The 20,086-nt window shown below is 40.5% G+C and overlaps 1 protein-coding gene across 1 annotated transcript in view; it reads left to right on the top strand.

The window, feature by feature from the left end:
* syn2b (synapsin IIb) overlaps window positions 1–20,086 on the top strand; it is a 100,948-nt gene that overhangs the window by 79,015 nt on the left and 1,847 nt on the right. Inside the window, 3 exon segments of the mRNA XM_084394798.1 lie at window positions 3,073–3,225; window positions 9,331–9,397; window positions 13,582–14,182. Coding sequence (XP_084250924.1) covers window positions 3,073–3,225; window positions 9,331–9,397; window positions 13,582–14,182 — 821 coding nt within the window.

Genomic DNA, 20,086 nt, shown 5'->3' with positions numbered 1-20,086 from the left:
GACTGGTTTGTCACGATAGATCTCAAGGACGCATACTTCCACATTTCCATCCTTCCATATCACAGGAAGTTCCTGAGGTTCTCTTTCGGGGGCAAAGCTTACCAATATCGAGTTCTTCAGTTCGGCCTAGCACTATCACCCCACACTTTCATCAAATGCGTAGATGCAGCTCTGGCGCCACTGCGTCTGCAGGGTATTTGCATCATGAACTACATCGACGATTGGTTGATTCTGGCTCAGTCGCATCAGTTGGCGGTTCGGCATCGAGATGTCGTTCTCGCCCACATGAGAAAGTTGGGGTTACGGTTAAACGCCAAAAAGAGTGTGCTAAAGAGGACTACTTTTCTAGGCGTGGTTTGGGATTCTATGTTGATGTGGGCATGCCTATCACTGGCACGCATAGTGTCTATCCTGCCAGCCGTGAAAAGAATAAAGCTAGGCCAGTCACTCACTGTCAAACAGTTTCAGAGGCTGTTGGGTCTGATGGCAGCAGCGTCCAACGTGATCCCTTTTGGACTGCTGTACATGAGACCATTGCAGTGGTGGCTCAGGACCAAAGGGTTTTCCCAGAGGATCAACTCCTTTCACATGATCAGGGTTACGCGGCGATGCCTACGTGCCCTGGTTATGTGGAAGAAACCTTGGTTCCTGTCCCAGGGCCCCGTGTTTGGAGCTTCTTGTCTAACGACAGATGCCTTCCTCACGGGCTGGGGAGCGATCCTGGAAGGATGCTCGACTCAGGGTCTATGGAGGGACCATCATCTCTCTTGGCACATCAATCGCCTAGAGATGTTGGCCGTATTTCTTGCCCTCAAGAATTTCCTCAGGGGCCATCATGTGCTGGTCCGGACAGACAACACATCGATGGTCGCCTATAAAAAATAACAAGGGGGGTTTGCGCTCACATTCGCTATGCAAACTGGCGCACCAAATCCTCCTGTGGTCCCAGGGGAAGCTGCTGTCACTCAGAGCGACTTACATCCCTGGGGTCCAGAATATAGGAGCAGTCTGTGGAGACTGGGGCTGAGGCCCGGGGAATGGAGGCTCCACCCTGAGGAGGTGGAGCAGATGTGGAGGGTGTTCGGCCGGGCACAAGTGGATCTGTTTGCGTCTCGAGAGACGTCTCACTGTCCACTCTGGTTCTCCCTCACGCATATAGCTCCTCTCGGACTGGATGCGATGGTACAGACGTGGCCGAGGCGACGTTTGTATGCTTTTCCCCCGATCGCTCTGCTCCCGGGAGTTCTGGAGAGATTTCGCAGGGACCATGTACGCCTACTCCTTATAGCCCTGCGGTGGCCGGGCCGAGTTTGGCTCCTCGATTTAGTGTCTCTCCTCGATGGGCCTCCTCTGGATCAGGAGGGACCTTCTGTCCCAAGCAGGGGGCTCAATTGTTCACCCCCGACGATTGTTCACAAAGGCTATGTCAATCATAATAAGCTAATCTAAAAAATGGTTTTAAGACATGAATTAAAAATTGAAAGACTAGAACTATTTTGTATGTCTTGAGGTAAGGTAATCCAAAGACTCGGGGCAGTTCAACTAACATCTCTACATCCCATGGTGGGGTGTACTTTTTCCTGTTATTATTATTTTCATATTTATTTATGTATGTATGTATGTATTTATTTTTCAAATGGTCAACGATCATTATTGTCATTAATATAAAACTCTGCCTCTGTTCTACATGCATAAAGGAAGTGTTACTTTCTCTTTACCACACTAATAAATATAACAGAGTTCGGATTGAAAATCTCACTGAGGCGGCAACAGTTTTAGATTTCTCTTTTGTTTTGATGGTCCCTTTAACACATCCTGTTGACTAGAAGTAACCTTAGGGTTGATGTGGTTAAATAGACAATATTTTGAATTTCCATGATGGAAGGATGTGGTCATGATTGTCTTCCTGGTGTCGCACCACAATGACAGAATTCTGAAATCAGATCATTGTCTACAAGAAAACAGACATCATTCTTCCTTTAGTAGAAGAGAGATTTGCTTAAGGCTACAAGTCAATGTCAAAATAATTGCATGTCAGATGATGAACTATGATGGTCAAAGCATTGATTTCTGTGTTGTTTTCAAGCACTGGTCCATTTGGAGAATTTGGTCTATTTTGCTTCCATAACATGTTTTCTTTCAGACCAGTGGACAGAAAACATCCAAAACACACATTTAAGTGTTTATTTTATTGCACTCTATCTCTTCTCGTCTGTAGATTTTGAGTCAGAAATCTCCACTTCAGCAGCTTTATTTATTCATGTCTTTATTCTTATGGGTAATTCATATATCATCCACCTGATTTATATAACATTTATACATTGAAAATGTATTTTTTCTGTCTGTTGACAGTACTTCATTATTTATGGAGTGATAAAAAGAGAACTGCACTGTAAATATTAGTTTTTTAGATATAACAACATACAATTGGTCCAACTTAACTAAACTAAAGTTAAACTTAATATTTTAAGTCAAGCACAAACACATACCTTTTCAAGTTTAAACAACACATTCTTTCTTATTCTAATGTTGAATTTTAAGTTGTGATAAATAATCACGGAAATAATTTTTTTTACAGTGTGTAAAAACTAACAAGAATTAAAAAAAAAATTGCTTCATCCAATGTTCAGATTTCTCTTCTGGAAATGTGTGTGAATTGTTTTTTAATTAACTTGATAGTGCCTAATTTGCATATTTAAACAACATTTCAGAAAACATGTAATACTTTTTTGTTGTTGTTGCAATTTTTAATGCAATCAATCAACTGGTGATTTCTATCAGTAAATATTTTACCCTATTCACCTGGGGTGTCTTTGGATAGTTCTTTTAGTTTTAATAAATAGTTCTTCATATGTTCATATTCTTCAGAATATCTTCCTTTAAGTTCAGCAGAAGAAAGAAACTCAAACAGGTTTGGAACAACATGAGGAAGAGTAAATGATGCCCTGTGTCTTTTATTTTGTGTCCTGGATTCCTTTGAATGCTGAGAACCGTCGCTGCTCATCTTAATGCATTAATGCTGTCGTGTGTGTGTATGTATGTGTGTGTGTGTGTGTGTGTGTGTGTGCGCAGGTGGTGGGCTCTTCGATGCAGCTCATTGGTGAACACCAGCTTGAGGACCGTCAGCTGATCTCCGCCATCGTTCTGGCCAAGATGAACCAGGAATCCAGTCGCTCGACCTCTCGTTCTCCACACAGACCTGCGACCACTGCACAACCTGCACACGTACGTCACCAAACTCAAACGATCGTCAACTCTATTGATGATAAAGAGGGACTGGGGTTTAGATTCATTTGCAGCTTTATTAACATTAACAACACCATCAGGCAAACAAGCGATGAATACTTAAATAAATATAATAACAGTGCAGCAAGGGCAGAGACAGCAAACAATCATAAACCAGAGAAACGGTCCAAGGATCAAAAGACAAATAATGCTCTGTAATGTTAAAACAGTGTTAGTTCAGGGCTTATATAGCCACAGGAACAGAAAACAGGTGTGCAGGGAATCAGTCCAGGCACGGGATCATGGGAAAAGTAGTTTAGAAGGGAATATAGACTAATATCCAGGCCCTCTGGTGGTGATCGAGAGGAGTTGCAGGATTCATAACACTAATACAATAGATATTATCAGTTTGCAAGAAATGATATTCCAATAAACAAACATACAGCACATTGTGCAAACCAATGTGTGTTTCCATATACAGGATTTTAACAGACCAGGGTTATTAAGTATTAAAAACATATCTGTTAATTGAAATAAACCTGCCATAAAATAAAGTGTAAATATTAGTTGAAAATCTGAAATGTTGCTTTGGCAAAAAAACTGCAAAAAGTTTAAATTTAAGCACTAAAATTATTAACAATATTTAGGCTAAAACCTAAATGGCAATATTTAAAAAGAAAACAAAAAAAGTTAAGTAAGATGACAAAAGCACATGATGAAATTACAAAAACATTAAATAAAAATTAACATGCAAACCAAAAATATAAAAACAAAAGCAAACTGTAAGTCCCCTTGTAGTCAATAATTTTCTCAATAATTCTAAACTTAAATGTAGTTTATAATTGTAAGTTTTTTTCCTTGAAAAAAATGTCTTCATACCTTAAAATATCTTGACTGTAACTCAACACCCTTGCCTCATTTAGTATGCATGGTTCTATGAATATGCAAATGAGCCCCGCCTCCACTCACTCACTCAGCTCAGAGATCCACTGGTTGACGATCACACGTTGATCTGATTGGTTACAAGGTAGTTTGTGACGTCAGAAACACCAGCGATTTCAAAGCGTGTGTTTGAGACTGTCTTTGGTTCACTGCAGTTTTAAGGAGGAAATACTCAGCAATGCTGTCGACTTATGAATTTACACATGCTTTGTGTTAAAGCAGATTAAAAACACCACATAGACACATGAACAACATTGTATTCTTGATACTGCCATTGAGCCTAAAACAGTGTCATCATTTACTGGCCTTCATGTGGTTACAAACCTCAAAGACTTTCTTTATTTTAAAGACAGCTACAATAGAAGGCATTCGGGCCCAAAACACTATTACACCCCAATGACTTTCATTTTATATGGACAAAAAACACAGACATTTTCAAGATATCTTCTATTTGTGTTCCACAGAAGAAAGAAACTCAGACAGATTTGAATGACAATCAAATTGTCATTTTTTTGTGGACTGTCCCTTTAAATGTGTCGAGTGTGTGTCGAGTGTTGTAAATGTGTCGAGTGTTGTAAATGTGTCCAGTGTGTGTCGAGTGTTGTAAATGTGTCGAGTGTGTGTCGAGTGTTGTAAATGTGTCGAGTGTGTGTCGAGTGTTGTAAATGTGTCGAGTGTGTGTCGAGTGTTGTAAATGTGTCCAGTGTGTGTCGAGTGTTGTAAATGTGTCGAGTGTGTGTCGAGTGTTGTAAATGTGTCGAGTGTGTGTCGAGTGTTGTAAATGTGTCCAGTGTGTGTCGAGTGTTGTAAATGTGTCGAGTGTTGTAAATGTGTCCAGTGTGTGTCGAGTGTTGTAAATGTGTCCAGTGTTGTAAATGTGTCCAGTGTGTGTCCAGTGTGTGTCCAGTGTTGTAAATGTGTCCAGTGTGTGTCCAGTGTGTGTCCAGTGTTGTAAATGTGTCCAGTGTGTGTCGAGTGTTGTAAATGTGTCGAGTGTGTGTCGAGTGTTGTAAATGTGTCGAGTGTGTGTCGAGTGTTGTAAATGTGTCGAGTGTGTGTCGAGTGTTGTAAATGTGTCCAGTGTGTGTCGAGTGTTGTAAATGTGTCGAGTGTTGTAAATGTGTCCAGTGTGTGTCGAGTGTTGTAAATGTGTCGAGTGTGTGTCGAGTGTTGTAAATGTGTCCAGTGTGTGTCCAGTGTTGTAAATGTGTCGAGTGTGTTGAGTGTTGTAAATGTGTCCAGTGTGTGTCGAGTGTTGTAAATGTGTCCAGTGTGTGTCGAGTGCTGTAAATGTGTCCAGTGTGTGTCCAGTGTTGTAAATGTGTCGAGTGTGTTGAGTGTTGTAAATGTGTCCAGTGTGTGTCGAGTGTTGTAAATGTGTCCAGTGTGTGTCCAGTGTTGTAAATGTGTCCAGTGTGTGTCGAGTGCTGTAAATGTGTCCAGTGTGTGTCCAGTGTGTGTCCAGTGTGTGTCCAGTGTGTGTCGAGTGTTGTAAATGTGTCCAGTGTGTGTCGAGTGCTGTAAATGTGTCCAGTGTGTGTCCAGTGTTGTAAATGTGTCCAGTGTGTGTCCAGTGTGTGTCCAGTGTTGTAAATGTGTCCAGTGTGTGTCGAGTGTTGTAAATGTGTCGAGTGTGTGTCGAGTGTTGTAAATGTGTCGAGTGTGTGTCGAGTGTTGTAAATGTGTCGAGTGTGTGTCGAGTGTTGTAAATGTGTCCAGTGTGTGTCGAGTGTTGTAAATGTGTCGAGTGTTGTAAATGTGTCCAGTGTGTGTCGAGTGTTGTAAATGTGTCGAGTGTGTGTCGAGTGTTGTAAATGTGTCCAGTGTGTGTCCAGTGTTGTAAATGTGTCGAGTGTGTTGAGTGTTGTAAATGTGTCCAGTGTGTGTCGAGTGTTGTAAATGTGTCCAGTGTGTGTCCAGTGTTGTAAATGTGTCCAGTGTGTGTCGAGTGCTGTAAATGTGTCCAGTGTGTGTCCAGTGTGTGTCCAGTGTGTGTCCAGTGTGTGTCGAGTGTTGTAAATGTGTCCAGTGTGTGTCGAGTGTTGTAAATGTGTCCAGTGTGTGTCCAGTGTTGTAAATGTGTCCAGTGTGTGTCGAGTGCTGTAAATGTGTCCAGTGTGTGTCCAGTGTGTGTCCAGTGTGTGTCCAGTGTGTGTCGAGTGTTGTAAATGTGTCCAGTGTGTGTCGAGTGTTGTAAATGTGTCCAGTGTGTGTCGAGTGTTGTAAATGTGTCCAGTGTTGTACATGTGTCCAGTGTTGTACATGTGTCCAGTGTGTGTCGAGTGTTGTAAATGTGTCCAGTGTGTGTCCAGTGTTGTACATGTGTCCAGTGTTGTAAATGTGTCCAGTGTGTGTCCAGTGTTGTACATGTGTCCAGTGTGTGTCCAGTGTTGTAAATGTGTCCAGTGTGTGTCGAGTGTTGTAAATGTGTCCAGTGTGTGTCGAGTGTTGTAAATGTGTCCAGTGTGTGTCGAGTGTTGTAAATGTGTCGAGTGTGTGTCGAGTGTTGTAAATGTGTCCAGTGTGTGTCGAGTGTTGTAAATGTGTCGAGTGTGTGTCCAGTGTGTGTCGAGTGTTGTAAATGTGTCCAGTGTGTGTCGAGTGTTGTAAATGTGTCCAGTGTGTGTCGAGTGTTGTAAATGTGTCCAGTGTGTGTCCAGTGTGTGTCCAGTGTGTGTCCAGTGTTGTAAATGTGTCCAGTGTGTGTCGAGTGCTGTAAATGTGTCCAGTGTGTGTCGAGTGTTGTAAATGTGTCCAGTGTGTGTCGAGTGCTGTAAATGTGTCCAGTGTTGTAAATGTGTCCAGTGTGTGTCCAGTGTGTGTCCAGTGTGTGTCCAGTGTGTGTCCAGTGTTGTAAATGTGTCCAGTGTGTGTCCAGTGTGTGTCGAGTGCTGTAAATGTGTCCAGTGTGTGTCCAGTGTTGTAAATGTGTCGAGTGTGTTGAGTGTTGTAAATGTGTCCAGTGTGTGTCGAGTGCTGTAAATGTGTCCAGTGTGTGTCCAGTGTGTGTCCAGTGTGTGTCCAGTGTGTGTCCAGTGTGTGTCGAGTGTTGTAAATGTGTCCAGTGTGTGTCGAGTGCTGTAAATGTGTCCAGTGTGTGTCGAGTGCTGGAAATGTGTCCAGTGTGTGTCCAGTGTGTGTCCAGTTGTTGTAAATGTGTCCAGTGTGTGTCGAGTGTTGTAAATGTGTCCAGTGTGTGTCGAGTGTTGTAAATGTGTCGAGTGTGTGTCGAGTGTTGTAAATGTGTCCAGTGTGTGTCGAGTGTTGTAAATGTGTCCAGTGTGTGTCGAGTGTTGTAAATGTGTCCAGTGTGTGTCGAGTGTTGTAAATGTGTCCAGTGTTGTAAATGTGTCCAGTGTGTGTCCAGTGTGTGTCCAGTGTTGTAAATGTGTCCAGTGTGTGTCGAGTGCTGTAAATGTGTCCAGTGTGTGTCGAGTGTTGTAAATGTGTCCAGTGTGTGTCGAGTGCTGTAAATGTGTCCAGTGTTGTAAATGTGTCCAGTGTGTGTCCAGTGTGTGTCCAGTGTGTGTCCAGTGTTTTAAATGTGTCCAGTGTGTGTCCAGTGTGTGTCGAGTGCTGTAAATGTGTCCAGTGTGTGTCCAGTGTTGTAAATGTGTCCAGTGTGTGTTGAGTGTTGTAAATGTGTCCAGTGTGTGTCGAGTGCTGTAAATGTGTCCAGTGTGTGTCCAGTGCTGTAAATGTGTCCAGTGTGTGTCCAGTGTGTGTCGAGTGCTGTAAATGTGTCCAGTGTGTGTCCAGTGTTGTAAATGTGTCCAGTGTGTGTTGAGTGTTGTAAATGTGTCCAGTGTGTGTCGAGTGTTGTAAATGTGTCCAGTGTGTGTCGAGTGCTGTAAATGTGTCCAGTGTGTGTCGAGTGTTGTAAATGTGTCCAGTGTGTGTCGAGTGTTGTAAATGTGTCCAGTGTGTGTCGAGTGCTGTAAATGTGTCCAGTGTTGTAAATATGTCCAGTGTGTGTCCAGTGTGTGTCCAGTGTGTGTCCAGTGTTGTAAATGTGTCCAGTGTTGTAAATGTGTCCAGTGTGTGTCCAGTGTTGTAAATGTGTCCAGTGTGTGTCCAGTGTGTGTCCAGTGTGTGTCCAGTGTTGTAAATGTGTCCAGTGTGTGTCCAGTGTGTGTCGAGTGCTGTAAATGTGTCCAGTGTGTGTCGAGTGTTGTAAATGTGTCCAGTGTGTGTCGAGTGCTGTAAATGTGTCCAGTGTGTGTCGAGTGTTGTAAATGTGTCCAGTGTTGTAAATGTGTCCAGTGTGTGTCCAGTGTGTGTCCAGTGTGTCCAGTGTTGTAAATGTGTCCAGTGTGTGTCCAGTGTTGCAAATGTGTCCAGTGTTGTACATGTGTCCAGTGTTGTAAATGTGTCCAGTGTGTGTCCAGTGTGTGTCCAGTGTTGCAAATGTGTCCAGTGTGTGTCCAGTGTTGTAAATGTGTCCAGTGTGTGTCCAGTGTTGTACATGTGTCCAGTGTTGTACATGTGTCCAGTGTGTGTCCAGTGTTGTACATGTGTCCAGTGTGTGTCCAGTGTTGTACATGTGTCCAGTGTGTGTCCAGTGTTGTAAATGTGTCCAGTGTGTGTCCAGTGTGTGTCCAGTGTTGCAAATGTGTCCAGTGTGTGTCGAGTGTTGTACATGTGTCCAGTGTTGTAAATGTGTCCAGTGTGTGTCCAGTGTGTGTCCAGTGTTGCAAATGTGTCCAGTGTGTGTCCAGTGTTGTAAATGTGTCCAGTGTGTGTCCAGTGTTGTACATGTGTCCAGTGTTGTACATGTGTCCAGTGTGTGTCCAGTGTTGTACATGTGTCCAGTGTGTGTCCAGTGTTGTACATGTGTCCAGTGTGTGTCCAGTGTTGTACATGTGTCCAGTGTGTGTCCAGTGTTGTACATGTGTCCAGTGTGTGTCCAGTGTTGTAAATGTGTCCAGTGTGTGTCCAGTGTGTGTCCAGTGTTGCAAATGTGTCCAGTGTGTGTCCAGTGTTGTAAATGTGTCCAGTGTGTGTCCAGTGTTGTACATGTGTCCAGTGTGTGTCCAGTGTGTGTCCAGTGTGTGTCCAGTGTGTGTCCAGTGTCGCCCCCTAGCGTGGAATCAGCAGAAATGCGCTTCAAATGTAATCTTAAATGTCCAGTAATACTGAGGGTTTCTTTGTGTGTGTTCACAGAGCGCTGCCTTAAAAGAAAGCCTGACTGACCCCAACAAGACCCTCGGCCAGCGTCCTCCTCCACAAGGTTGTTTACAGTACATTCTCGACTGTAATGGAGTTGCTGTCGGACCAAAACAAGTCCAGGCAAAATGATTTCCACTGCCACAATCCCAGATAAACCACTATAACTCGAGCGCTCAGTTCCCTGGTGCTGGTTGAGGTTCAGATAGGGACAGATGCCGCAGTTTGAGCTCGTGCTCTTCAGAATCTGTCGTTTCTCTGCCCTGTTCACTGTTCTGTCGTTGTTCGCTTGCGATGGCTGTGTGTGTGTGTGTGTGTGTGTGTCACTGTTTGTCGTGTGGTTTCAGGGGTCAAGAACTATTCTAACTGTGCCTAAAGTCCAGTGCTGTGGTGTCCGTGTGCTCAATATGTACTGTGAAAGATTTATTTCAGTAAGGGTGGTTCCTTATCGTCTAGCTTTCAGGTGTGTGTGTGTGTGTGTGTGTGTGTGTGTGTGTGTGTGTGTTATACATGTGATGTTTTTATTCAAACGTAGTGTTTGTGGTTTTGCATGAGTGATGTCCTCGTGTTCACATCTTAAATGTGTTTTTAACTAAATAAGATTTGCGGTTTCAGTATTTCCAGCATGATTTCTAAAGAAGTGTCTTTTGAAACATTTGCTTTCTCAATGTTACCAAGAAAATATTCGTTTAGCCTGATGAACTGTTAACACATAATAACATTAGGAAAACAAAGACATTTAAAGGATTTCAATAAAACTGAATGGCCATTACATTCCAAACTGAGGCCAGTCAATTTCAGGAATCAGGAATGTTCGTCCTCCCGTGACTGGCTTATGAAATTAAAAAATTAAAAACAAATTGTGTTCATCAGAGGGTGGTTCAGGACTTTTGTCGCACTTGAACCACGAATACAAAAAAAGAAGAAAAAAAAGAAAATTGACTGGATTTGATGAGTTTTGTAAAAAAGTAAGAAATCCTTCCCTCGCGGGTCAATCTGACTCCCTTAGGAATGAGTGGAATGTGAGGAATGCTTCAGTACACATAGAAAACCTGAAAAATGCTCAAAATTCAAACTAAACATGCTAAAACTTTACCAAAAATCTATTTAATAATATCTACATGTGTATCTGAATGCATACTTAAGAGAACCTGACTTTAGGACCCAGAGGAACAGCTCATTTGCTCCATATAGAGATATAAGGCCATCTAGAGTCATGAAATATCATGATATATTATTTATTTTTCCACAAGAGGTCGACAAAGACTCCCAATGTGAGATATTTAGAGCTGAAATAAAAGGGTTGTGCATGAAATTGTGAGTTATTTTGAATTTAAGTTGAAAGAATGTGATTAAATTACTATTTATTTATTATTTATTGATCAAATCTAGTAATTTAAAGGTAAATAAAATTGCATAAAAAAATAGACAAATATTATCAAAATGAAATAAAAATAAGATTTGTGGACAAAAAAAAACATCTTGACCTGCGAGGGAAAGATGTGCGTTAACAGATTATAACCATGAGGAAACAAAGACATTTGAAGGATTTCCTTAAATCTGAATGGCCATTACATTCCAATCTGAGGCCAGTCAATTTCAGGAATCATCAGGAATGTTTCAGAGTAGAATGAGAATGAGTCCGTCCTCCCGTGAACTCTTGACTGTCAGCTTATGTTATATATATATATATATCCTTATGAGCAATATATAACCTACTGTAGTGGAATAGTCAATCACAAGAAACCTGACATGTTAATATTTCACCCCAAAATCACAAGATTATATAAGAACTTATATTTTGCATAATGAAAATAAAGCCTATTTTAAAACCATTGAGGTTTTTTGCATTGCATTTGTGTGCATTATTTTCATGTTTAATAATAATTAGATAAAAAAAAATGCATCACAGGATATTTGTTATTTCTGATTATTTTAAAGATTGTAAAAAAAAACTTACATTGCAATGCACTAAAGAAATGATTTCATTACAGTAATGGGAATCTAAAAAACTCAAAAGTTAATTGTCTAGATGATTTACCTTAATGAGAATTTGTCATGAAAATAATGTCACAATGCAAAATAATTAACGTGGCTTCGTTTTCTTTTTGTAAAATATATTTTCTTTTCTTTCGATGTTGTCGTGAAATGTGGCCTGGCCATGCTTTTATGACTTTCACCCGAATAAGAAAGCAAATTTCCTTTTTTGCAGATCTCTTACAATAATCTTTGTTATGACTGTTTAAAAGCTGATCTGAGGCGCGTCATGAATGCAATGCAGTTTTATAGTGTTGCTTAGAGGTATTTTCGAGGAACCGCTTTTAAGCCATTCAGTGTTTTTTATGCAAAGACGTTCAATTAAATAAGCCAATATAGTGCTACAGATTTGGCCTTGACATTTTAATAATGCAATATTTGACCAACAATGAGCTTTTCCAGTTTTAAAGACATAATGCTTGGTGTTCTTGGACTGAATATGTATAACAGGGACGTCTGAGCTGTTTTCAGTGTAGTGCCTGTTCTGTATATTGATGTTTTTAACTGTTTTATCAACATGCAAGATGGTATCTATAACACACGTGAGAGGTATCTGTGTTCAGAGTTGAAAATGTGTCTTTATATTGCATGGAAACTGTTACCTTAAGATCATTTGCATGCATTACCAAAGAAATATTTTTGTGTGTGAAAAGTATAACTAATGAAATCAATGAATGTACTCATCGAGCATACTGAAAAAATGTCAGCTGTGAACAATCAGGTCTCTATCTCTATATGCTGATGTGGCGTCCCATAGTGTGTGATTTAATATCCACTATCTTGGGTTGATAGGCTTTGCTGATGTCACTGCCTCTTTAAATCCAGTACTTGGGTTATAACTGTGATTTGTGTCTGATATAGATCTAGTCTTTCCCCCTCATGTCCAAAGTAATAAAGCTCCCATTTTCCAGACTTACTGTGCTGTGTTACTGAACCTCATTTCAAAACGAATACCCTTTACGAAAGACACAAAACTTTCAAAAGGGTCAAAGCCCAGTGTATTCTCATTCATAGTGAGATATCGGGAAACATAATCAAGCATTTCTTTAAACAAACAAGAGACACCTCACTCACAACTAGATCATTATCATTATCTCTCATACACGAGAACAAATAATCTCCCACATTTCCCCTGTTCCTGCATGTATCCCAGTTGTCCTTTATGTTTGGTACGTATAAAACACACAACAAATGATATCTGGAACAATACAAGGCAACACATCCCAATCAAGGCCAGGGGTGAAAACTAAAAGAAAAGCTGTCTTTGTTTTAAAGACGGCGCATACCACCTCTGGGTCTTGGTTCTTCTGTATGCATGATCTGTTGTTGTGAACCTGCAGTTATTACAAACTAACCGTCCTGGGGTGCGTTTCCCGAAAGCATCGTTAGCCAATTATAGTCGCAAGTTCTGTCGTTATCAGCAGTTCAACGAGTCTGTGTTTCCCAAAACCATCGTTCACAGTTGTGTGTTCAGAACGACAGATCTAGATCTGGACCTGTGGTTAGAAGCAGAGTTTCTTGTTTTCATGACATGTGGACTCAATAAATCCAAAACAATCAAGCTGACATTCAGTGCAATCTATATCTTTTATTTAGAACACATGCAAATGTCATTTACGTCTTTTAGTTTGTCGAGAGATTTAAAGCGTTGTTGTTGAAGAGTGCGCATGTGTGAACGAGCTCTAGTGTAAGAACGAGTCTATGATTGAATCTGGAAATAAAGCAAAATAACTGAGAAAAATGAGAAATATTCCTCAGATGTCATGTTCGTAATTTATAATGAAACATCTCGCGTTAATTCAGTCTCAAACAGATTCATTAAAAGTATTATTACTCCAACACTTGCGGTGGTTGAACGACCAATACGGTTTTGGGGAACAGTCGTGACTAGCTAGATGATTTCTTCAACGATGCATCGTACTATTGTAGTGGAGCAGCGAGTTACGCCGTTGTACGGGAAACACACCCCTGTCTGTTTCATTCTGCTTGTTTGGACTAAAAGCAATTTCCTTTTGCTTTGTGGACATGACTATCCTTATTCCTTACCTTGGGCAATATCCTTTGTATGGTTACTTTGGCCAGTCGTGGGGGCGCCTTAATTCTTTATCATAAATCATGCAATGTTTCTGGTGCTGGATTTAAAACCATCTTGCAAGCTTCAGTGTTTACAAAAATGTATAATATGATGACTCTGTTTTGTACTGAACCTAGGGGGGGCAGTGAAACCCCAAGAACCACAGCCTAAGAGTCAAGAGCCTACACCTGAGCCAGTCCCTGCCCAGGAACCAGTGCCCAAACCAGGCCCAACCCCAACTCTACCACCCACCACCCAGCAGCCCAAACCCCAGGCTCAAGCAGCACCCGAACCCACTCCAGGGAAGCCAACTGAACTGCCCCCAAAACCACTACCCCCCAAACCCCTTCCCCCAAAACCAGTGCCCCCAGCTCGGAGGAACTCCAAGCCTCAGATCCAGCCGAAGCCCCAAACCCCACCCCCCACCAAGGCCATCCCAAAACCCGCAGATCCGAGTCCTGGTCAGACCCAGCCAGATCAAGAGCAATCCCCAGCTAAGGTCCCCATTAAACCCCCTTCACCAGCTAAACCCCAGCTCCAGCCTAAACCAGTGCTCAGAGAGCAAGTCAGACCTCCATCTGAAGCACCATCAGCCCCAGTTAGAGCGACTCCTTCCCAGTCTCCTGTTCCTGTTCCTGCTCCTGTTCCCACTCCGGCCCCGGAACAACCCACCCAATCCCAGCCTCCTGTGGAGGATCAGCCTGAACCCCAGCAGAAGTCAACCCATCCTCTCTTGAAGTAAGAATCTTTTCACTATTGCTTCAGTGCTTGGAGATCATTTTGCTGCAAAGTGTGTCCATATGGTACCTCTTTATTTCGATAGTCCACTTAAGACATTCTACTAACTACAAGTAACTTTTGCAACTTCCAGTCATTGAAGTATTAGTAGACTGTCTGCTTAATATCCGCTAACGCTTCATTTTTTGCTCCCTAACAGACATTCTAATGTATGGAAGCTTGTTTCTGCCACAGAATAAATAAAAAAATAGGTAATTGCGACTCGAATCTCGAAACTTTTTATCTCACAATCTTTTTTTCCTCACAATTGCGAGTTGACATCTAGCAATTCTGACTTTCTATCTCAGAATTGCTTGATATAAAGTCGCAATTGCGAGTTATAAAGTCAGAATTGCGAGATATAAAGTCAGAATTGCGAGATATAAAGTCAGAATTGCTTGATATAAAGTCGCAATTGCGAGTTATAAAGTCAGAATTGCGAGATATAAAGTCAGAATTGCGAGATATAAAGTCAGAATTGCGAGATATAAAGTCGCAATTGCGAGTTATAAAGTCAGAATTGCGAGATATAAAGTCAGAATTGCGAGATATAAAGTCGCAATTGCGAGTTATAAAGTCAGAATTGCGAGATATAAAGTCAGAATTGCGAGATATAAAGTCAGAATTGCGAGATATAAAGTCAGAATTGCGAGATATAAAGTCAGAATTGCGAGATATAAAGTCAGAATTGCGTGATATAAAGTCGCAATTGCGAGTTATAAAGTCAGAATTGCGAGATATAAAGTCAGAATTGCGAGATATAAAGTCAGAATTGCGAGATATAAAGTCAGAATTGCTTGATATAAAGTCGCAATTGCGAGTTATAAAGTCAGAATTGCGAGATATAAAGTCAGAATTGCGAGATATAAAGTCAGAATTGCTTGATATAAAGTCGCAATTGCGAGTTATAAAGTCAGAATTGCGAGATATAAAGTCAGAATTGCGAGATATAAAGTCAGAATTGCGAGATATAAAGTCGCAATTGCGAGTTATAAAGTCAGAATTGCGAGATATAAAGTCAGAATTGCGAGATATAAAGTCAGAATTGCGAGATATAAAGTCGCAATTGCGAGTTATAAAGTCAGAATTGCGAGATATAAAGTCAGAATTGCGAGATATAAAGTCGCAATTGCGAGTTATAAAGTCAGAATTGCGAGATATAAAGTCAGAATTGCGAGATATAAAGTCAGAATTGCGAGATATAAAGTCAGAATTGCGAGATATAAAGTCAGAATTGCGTGATATAAAGTCGCAATTGCGAGTTATAAAGTCAGAATTGCGATATATAAAGTCAGAATTGCGAGATATAAAGTCAGAATTGCGAGATATAAAGTCAGAATTGCTTGATATAAAGTCGCAATTGCGAGTTATAAAGTCAGAATTGCGAGATATAAAGTCAGAATTGCGAGATATAAAGTCAGAATTGCGAGATATAAAGTCGCAATTGCGAGTTATAAAGTCAGAATTGCGAGATATAAAGTCAGAATTGCGAGATATAAAGTCAGAATTGCGAGATATAAAGTCGCAATTGCGAGTTATAAAGTCAGAATTGCGAGATATAAAGTCAGAATTGCGAGATATAAAGTCGCAATTGCGAGTTATAAAGTCAGAATTGCGAGATATAAAGTCAGAATTGCGAGATATAAAGTCAGAATTGCGAGATATAAAGTCAGAATTGCGAGATATAAAGTCAGAATTGCGAGATATAAAGTCAGAATTGCGTGATATAAAGTCGCAATTGCGAGTTATAAAGTCAGAATTGCGAGATATAAAGTCAGAATTGCGAGATATAAAGTCAGAATTGCGAGATATAAAGTCAGAATTGCTTGATATAAAGTCGCAATTGCGAGTTATAAAGTCAGAATTGCGAGATATAAAGTCAGAATTGCGAGATATAAAGTCAGAATTGCGAGATATAAAGTCGTAATTGCGAGTTATAAAGTCAGAATTGCGAGATATAAAGTCAGAATTGCGAGATATAAAGTCAGAATTGCGAGATATAAAGTCGCAATTGCGAGTTATAAAGTCAGAATTGCGAGATATAAAGTCAGAATTGCGAGATATAAAGTCGCAATTGCGAGATATAAAGTCAGAATTGCGAGATATAAAGTCAGAATTGCGAGATATAAAGTCAGAATTGCGAGATATAAAGTCAGAATTGCGAGATATAAAGTCAGAATTGCGTGATATAAAGTCGCAATTGCGAGTTATAAAGTCAGAATTGCGAGATATAAAGTCAGAATTGCGAGATATAAAGTCAGAATTGCGAGATATAAAGTCAGAATTGCGAGTTATAAAGTCAGAATTGCGAGATATAAAGTCAGAATTGCGAGATATAAAGTCAGAATTGCGAGATATAAAGTCAGAATTGCGAGATATAAAGTCGCAATTGCGAGATATAAAGTCAGAATTGCGAGATATAAAGTCAGAATTGCGAGATATAAAGTCAGAATTGCGAGATATAAAGTCAGAATTGCGAGATATAAAGTCGCAATTGCGAGTTATAAAGTCAGAATTGCGAGATATAAAGTCAGAATTGCGAGTTATAAAGTCAGAATTGCGAGATATAAAGTCAGAATTGCGAGATATAAAGTCAGAATTGCGAGATATAAAGTCAGAATTGTGAGATATTAAAAGTCAGAATTGTGAGTTATAAAGTCAGAATTGCGTAATATAAAGTCGCAATTGCGAGATATAAACTCCCAATTCTGAGGGAAAAAGTCAGTATTTTCTTCCTTAAAATTGAACTTTATAACTCGCAATTGTGAGATAAAAAGTCGCAATTATCTTTTAAAATGTTTTATTCTGTGGCGGAAACAAGCTTCCATACGATTGACTATAAGTGATATGACTGACTGACAGGCAAAGCAACCAATCACAGTGCGTTTTGATCGCCATCATGTTTATGGATGTGAAAATGTAACATTGATGTCCATACAATAACAGACTGGCATGTAAAACTCTTGGAGGTATTTTAAAAAGTCTATGGCGCAAACTTTACATACTTTTGAAAATCCAGCTTTTAGTTGATTCTGATAAGCGTTGTAAACATGATGGCTTTCTTTTTCCATGAGGGGGTTTGGCATCTCGGCACACGTCTCCCGGAAATCCTGTAGAATTCAACCAATCAGATGATGTCCTCAAAACTCGTGAAGTGTTTCCCGTTCTGTGTGCCTCATGCATCAGACGTTCAGCCAGAAGTCCACGTGACGTCTCAGCCTGAGATTAGTCGACGTAGTTTGCAAAGTCAAGCCGGTGCACACTGTGCGATTTTGGCCACGATTTGGTCGTCTGAGACAAATTTGACAAATCCTAAAGAATTCTCTGATCGTAGGCTAAAACCTGAAGTCTTTGATCGTTAGTTTGACATGTTCACCCACAGCCGATTAATGACCATTGAGATCAAATTTAACCTACGACGAAATTCTGTCAGTGTCAGAAGATTTGACTCTCAGTCCTGCAGTGATTCTCCTACGACGACCGTCAAATCGTCTTCGTTTTTCAATCAAGCCATGACCAAAATTAACGTTAAAGATTTCTTTGTAGCCACCATTTCAATCCCGCGTGTAATGCAGATCACATCACCGAACGTGTCATTGATTGATGATGGAAAACTCCAGACAAGTTTTCTTGCGTGCGTCCGTTTTTATTGTACAGTCTGACATTAATGACACAGAGTGTGTGAGAGTGTACAGTCTGACAAACAACACTCGTAAAGGACTACTGTAAATCGCACAGTGTGCACCCGCCTTTACTTCTAATCAGTAGAATGTCTAAAGTGGACTATCTAAATAAAGTGCAACTGTCCATTTTAGCAAGAAAACATTGTGAAATTCCACTAGGGATGTGCAGTTATTCTCCCGGAGATGTCGGCTAAGTCACATCCACTTTTTGAATGCTATAAAAAAAAGTACGTATGGTAAAATATTAACTTCAGCCCTATTCCGACTGTAATTGTTTCTCATGTGGAATAAATTAATTAAATTAAAAATAAATTAGCATGGCACCTCAGTGATAAAACTCGATTGTAAATAACGATATATTGATGGTGTGATCTCACGAACCCACGAACGCGCTGCTCACGTGATCAGTCACATGATCGTCTGCTGTAAATAAAATGTCATATGCTTGGAATAATACGAATAAATTCGTATTTAATTTAATAATCGGAAAATAATGTTCTATTTATTATTTAATTATTTAATAAAAGTTTCTGAAAATGTAAAAAAAAAACAGAATTTTTTTTTTTAAATAGGAAGCTAGATGCGCGTATGCTATATTCTATGTTTTCTGTCTTGCATTTTATCTCAAAAGGATGTAATTTAAAAAATATGGAAATGATCAGAAACAAGTTAATGCAGCCTCTTATTTACATGAGGTAATAATAAAGCTGCTTGGTTTGTATTTTTAATGTTGTGCATAATGGCCTACATATTTGAAAATTCTCTCATATATAATCGCTGTCACAAAAACGTCCCATTTCAAATGTTTACGTGCTTTTCTCCTCTTTGTTCGCTGAGGTGGAGCGCTGATGAAATATTGTTCTTGTAAATACTTTCCAGCATTTACAGTAATAAAAGTGTACATCTTTAAAATGCATGCAGATTACAGTAAAGCGCAACAGTTATCGCACGTACGGTGTTCAGCAGTGGTCAAAAACAGTGAGTTTTGAAGAGAACTCTTCTTGTAAACTCAGAAATGTGGATTCAGACGACACTTAGGGCACTTTCACACTTGGTTCGATTGCCTGTTCCGAACCCGAGTTCAGTTCGAGAAAAACACTGACATTCTGGATTCAGACAGCAATAATATCACAGACTAACCCTGTAAATGTTGATAATACCTTATGAGACCCCATGAGAAACAATTACTGTCCGAATAGGGCTTTAGTGAGCCAATATGCCAAAGTTGAAGAAACAATGCAAATCAGTTCTCTTGCATAGACATTATATTTTCAAACTCAGCTCCTGGAGGGCCACAATCCTACAGAGTTTAGTTCCGACCCCGTGCCGACAAACATACCTGTAGTTTCCTGAAGGACTTGATTAGCCAGATCAGGTGTATTTAATAAGGGTTGAAGGGCTGTGGCCCTTCAGGACCGAGTCTGGCACCCTGTGCTAATCCTAACATGATACAGGACCCTATCATACATCCGGTGCAATGCAGCGTCAGGCGCGACACAAGTGTGTTTTCCTAGTTTCAGCCTGACGCAGTTTTCATTTTCAAATAGCAAATGCATTTTTGCCCTATTTATGCACCCATGAGCTGCTGGTCTGAAAACCAGGTGTGTGTTCAGGCGCATTGATGGACCGTTACTATTTTTCAGGAACTGAAATAGACTGAGCCATTGACCAACAAAACCTAGTCTAAAGTCAATGGCGCAGTATTTGTTTTGTTATGTTAACGGCACATTAGTACAATGAGCCTATAGGCGGGTCCACAACGCACGTACACTTTGTCACGTAGATGTTTTGCTTACACTTTAACCTCACACACACACACACACACTCACACAGCTTTAACCTCGCACACGAGCAGATCCGTTTCCTTGCAAGAGAATCGTTCAGTTTTTCCGCTTGCAAATTCCACCATGTAAATAGCGAATCCGCCATGGCGCGAGCGCAACTGGCTTTTAAAGGGAATGGGAGATGATTGGTTTATTGCACGTTACGCCCAAAACACACCCATTACTAATTAAGTGAATAGAGACGACCATGCGCCGGGAGCGCCGACCATTTTTCCCGTCGTTAAACAAGCAAAAGTGGATTCGGACTCGCTCTAAGTGCACTTGCGCTGTGCGCTTTAAACCATGCGCTTAGATCATTAAATTAGGGCCCATAATATGCGAGTTGGAATACAGCCTTA

The sequence above is a fragment of the Rutilus rutilus genome (genome assembly GCF_951802725.1).
Source record: "Rutilus rutilus genome assembly, chromosome: 22".
NCBI classification, from domain to species: Eukaryota; Metazoa; Chordata; class Actinopteri; order Cypriniformes; family Leuciscidae; genus Rutilus; species Rutilus rutilus.
This window is presented reverse-complemented; position numbering and strand designations above follow the sequence as displayed.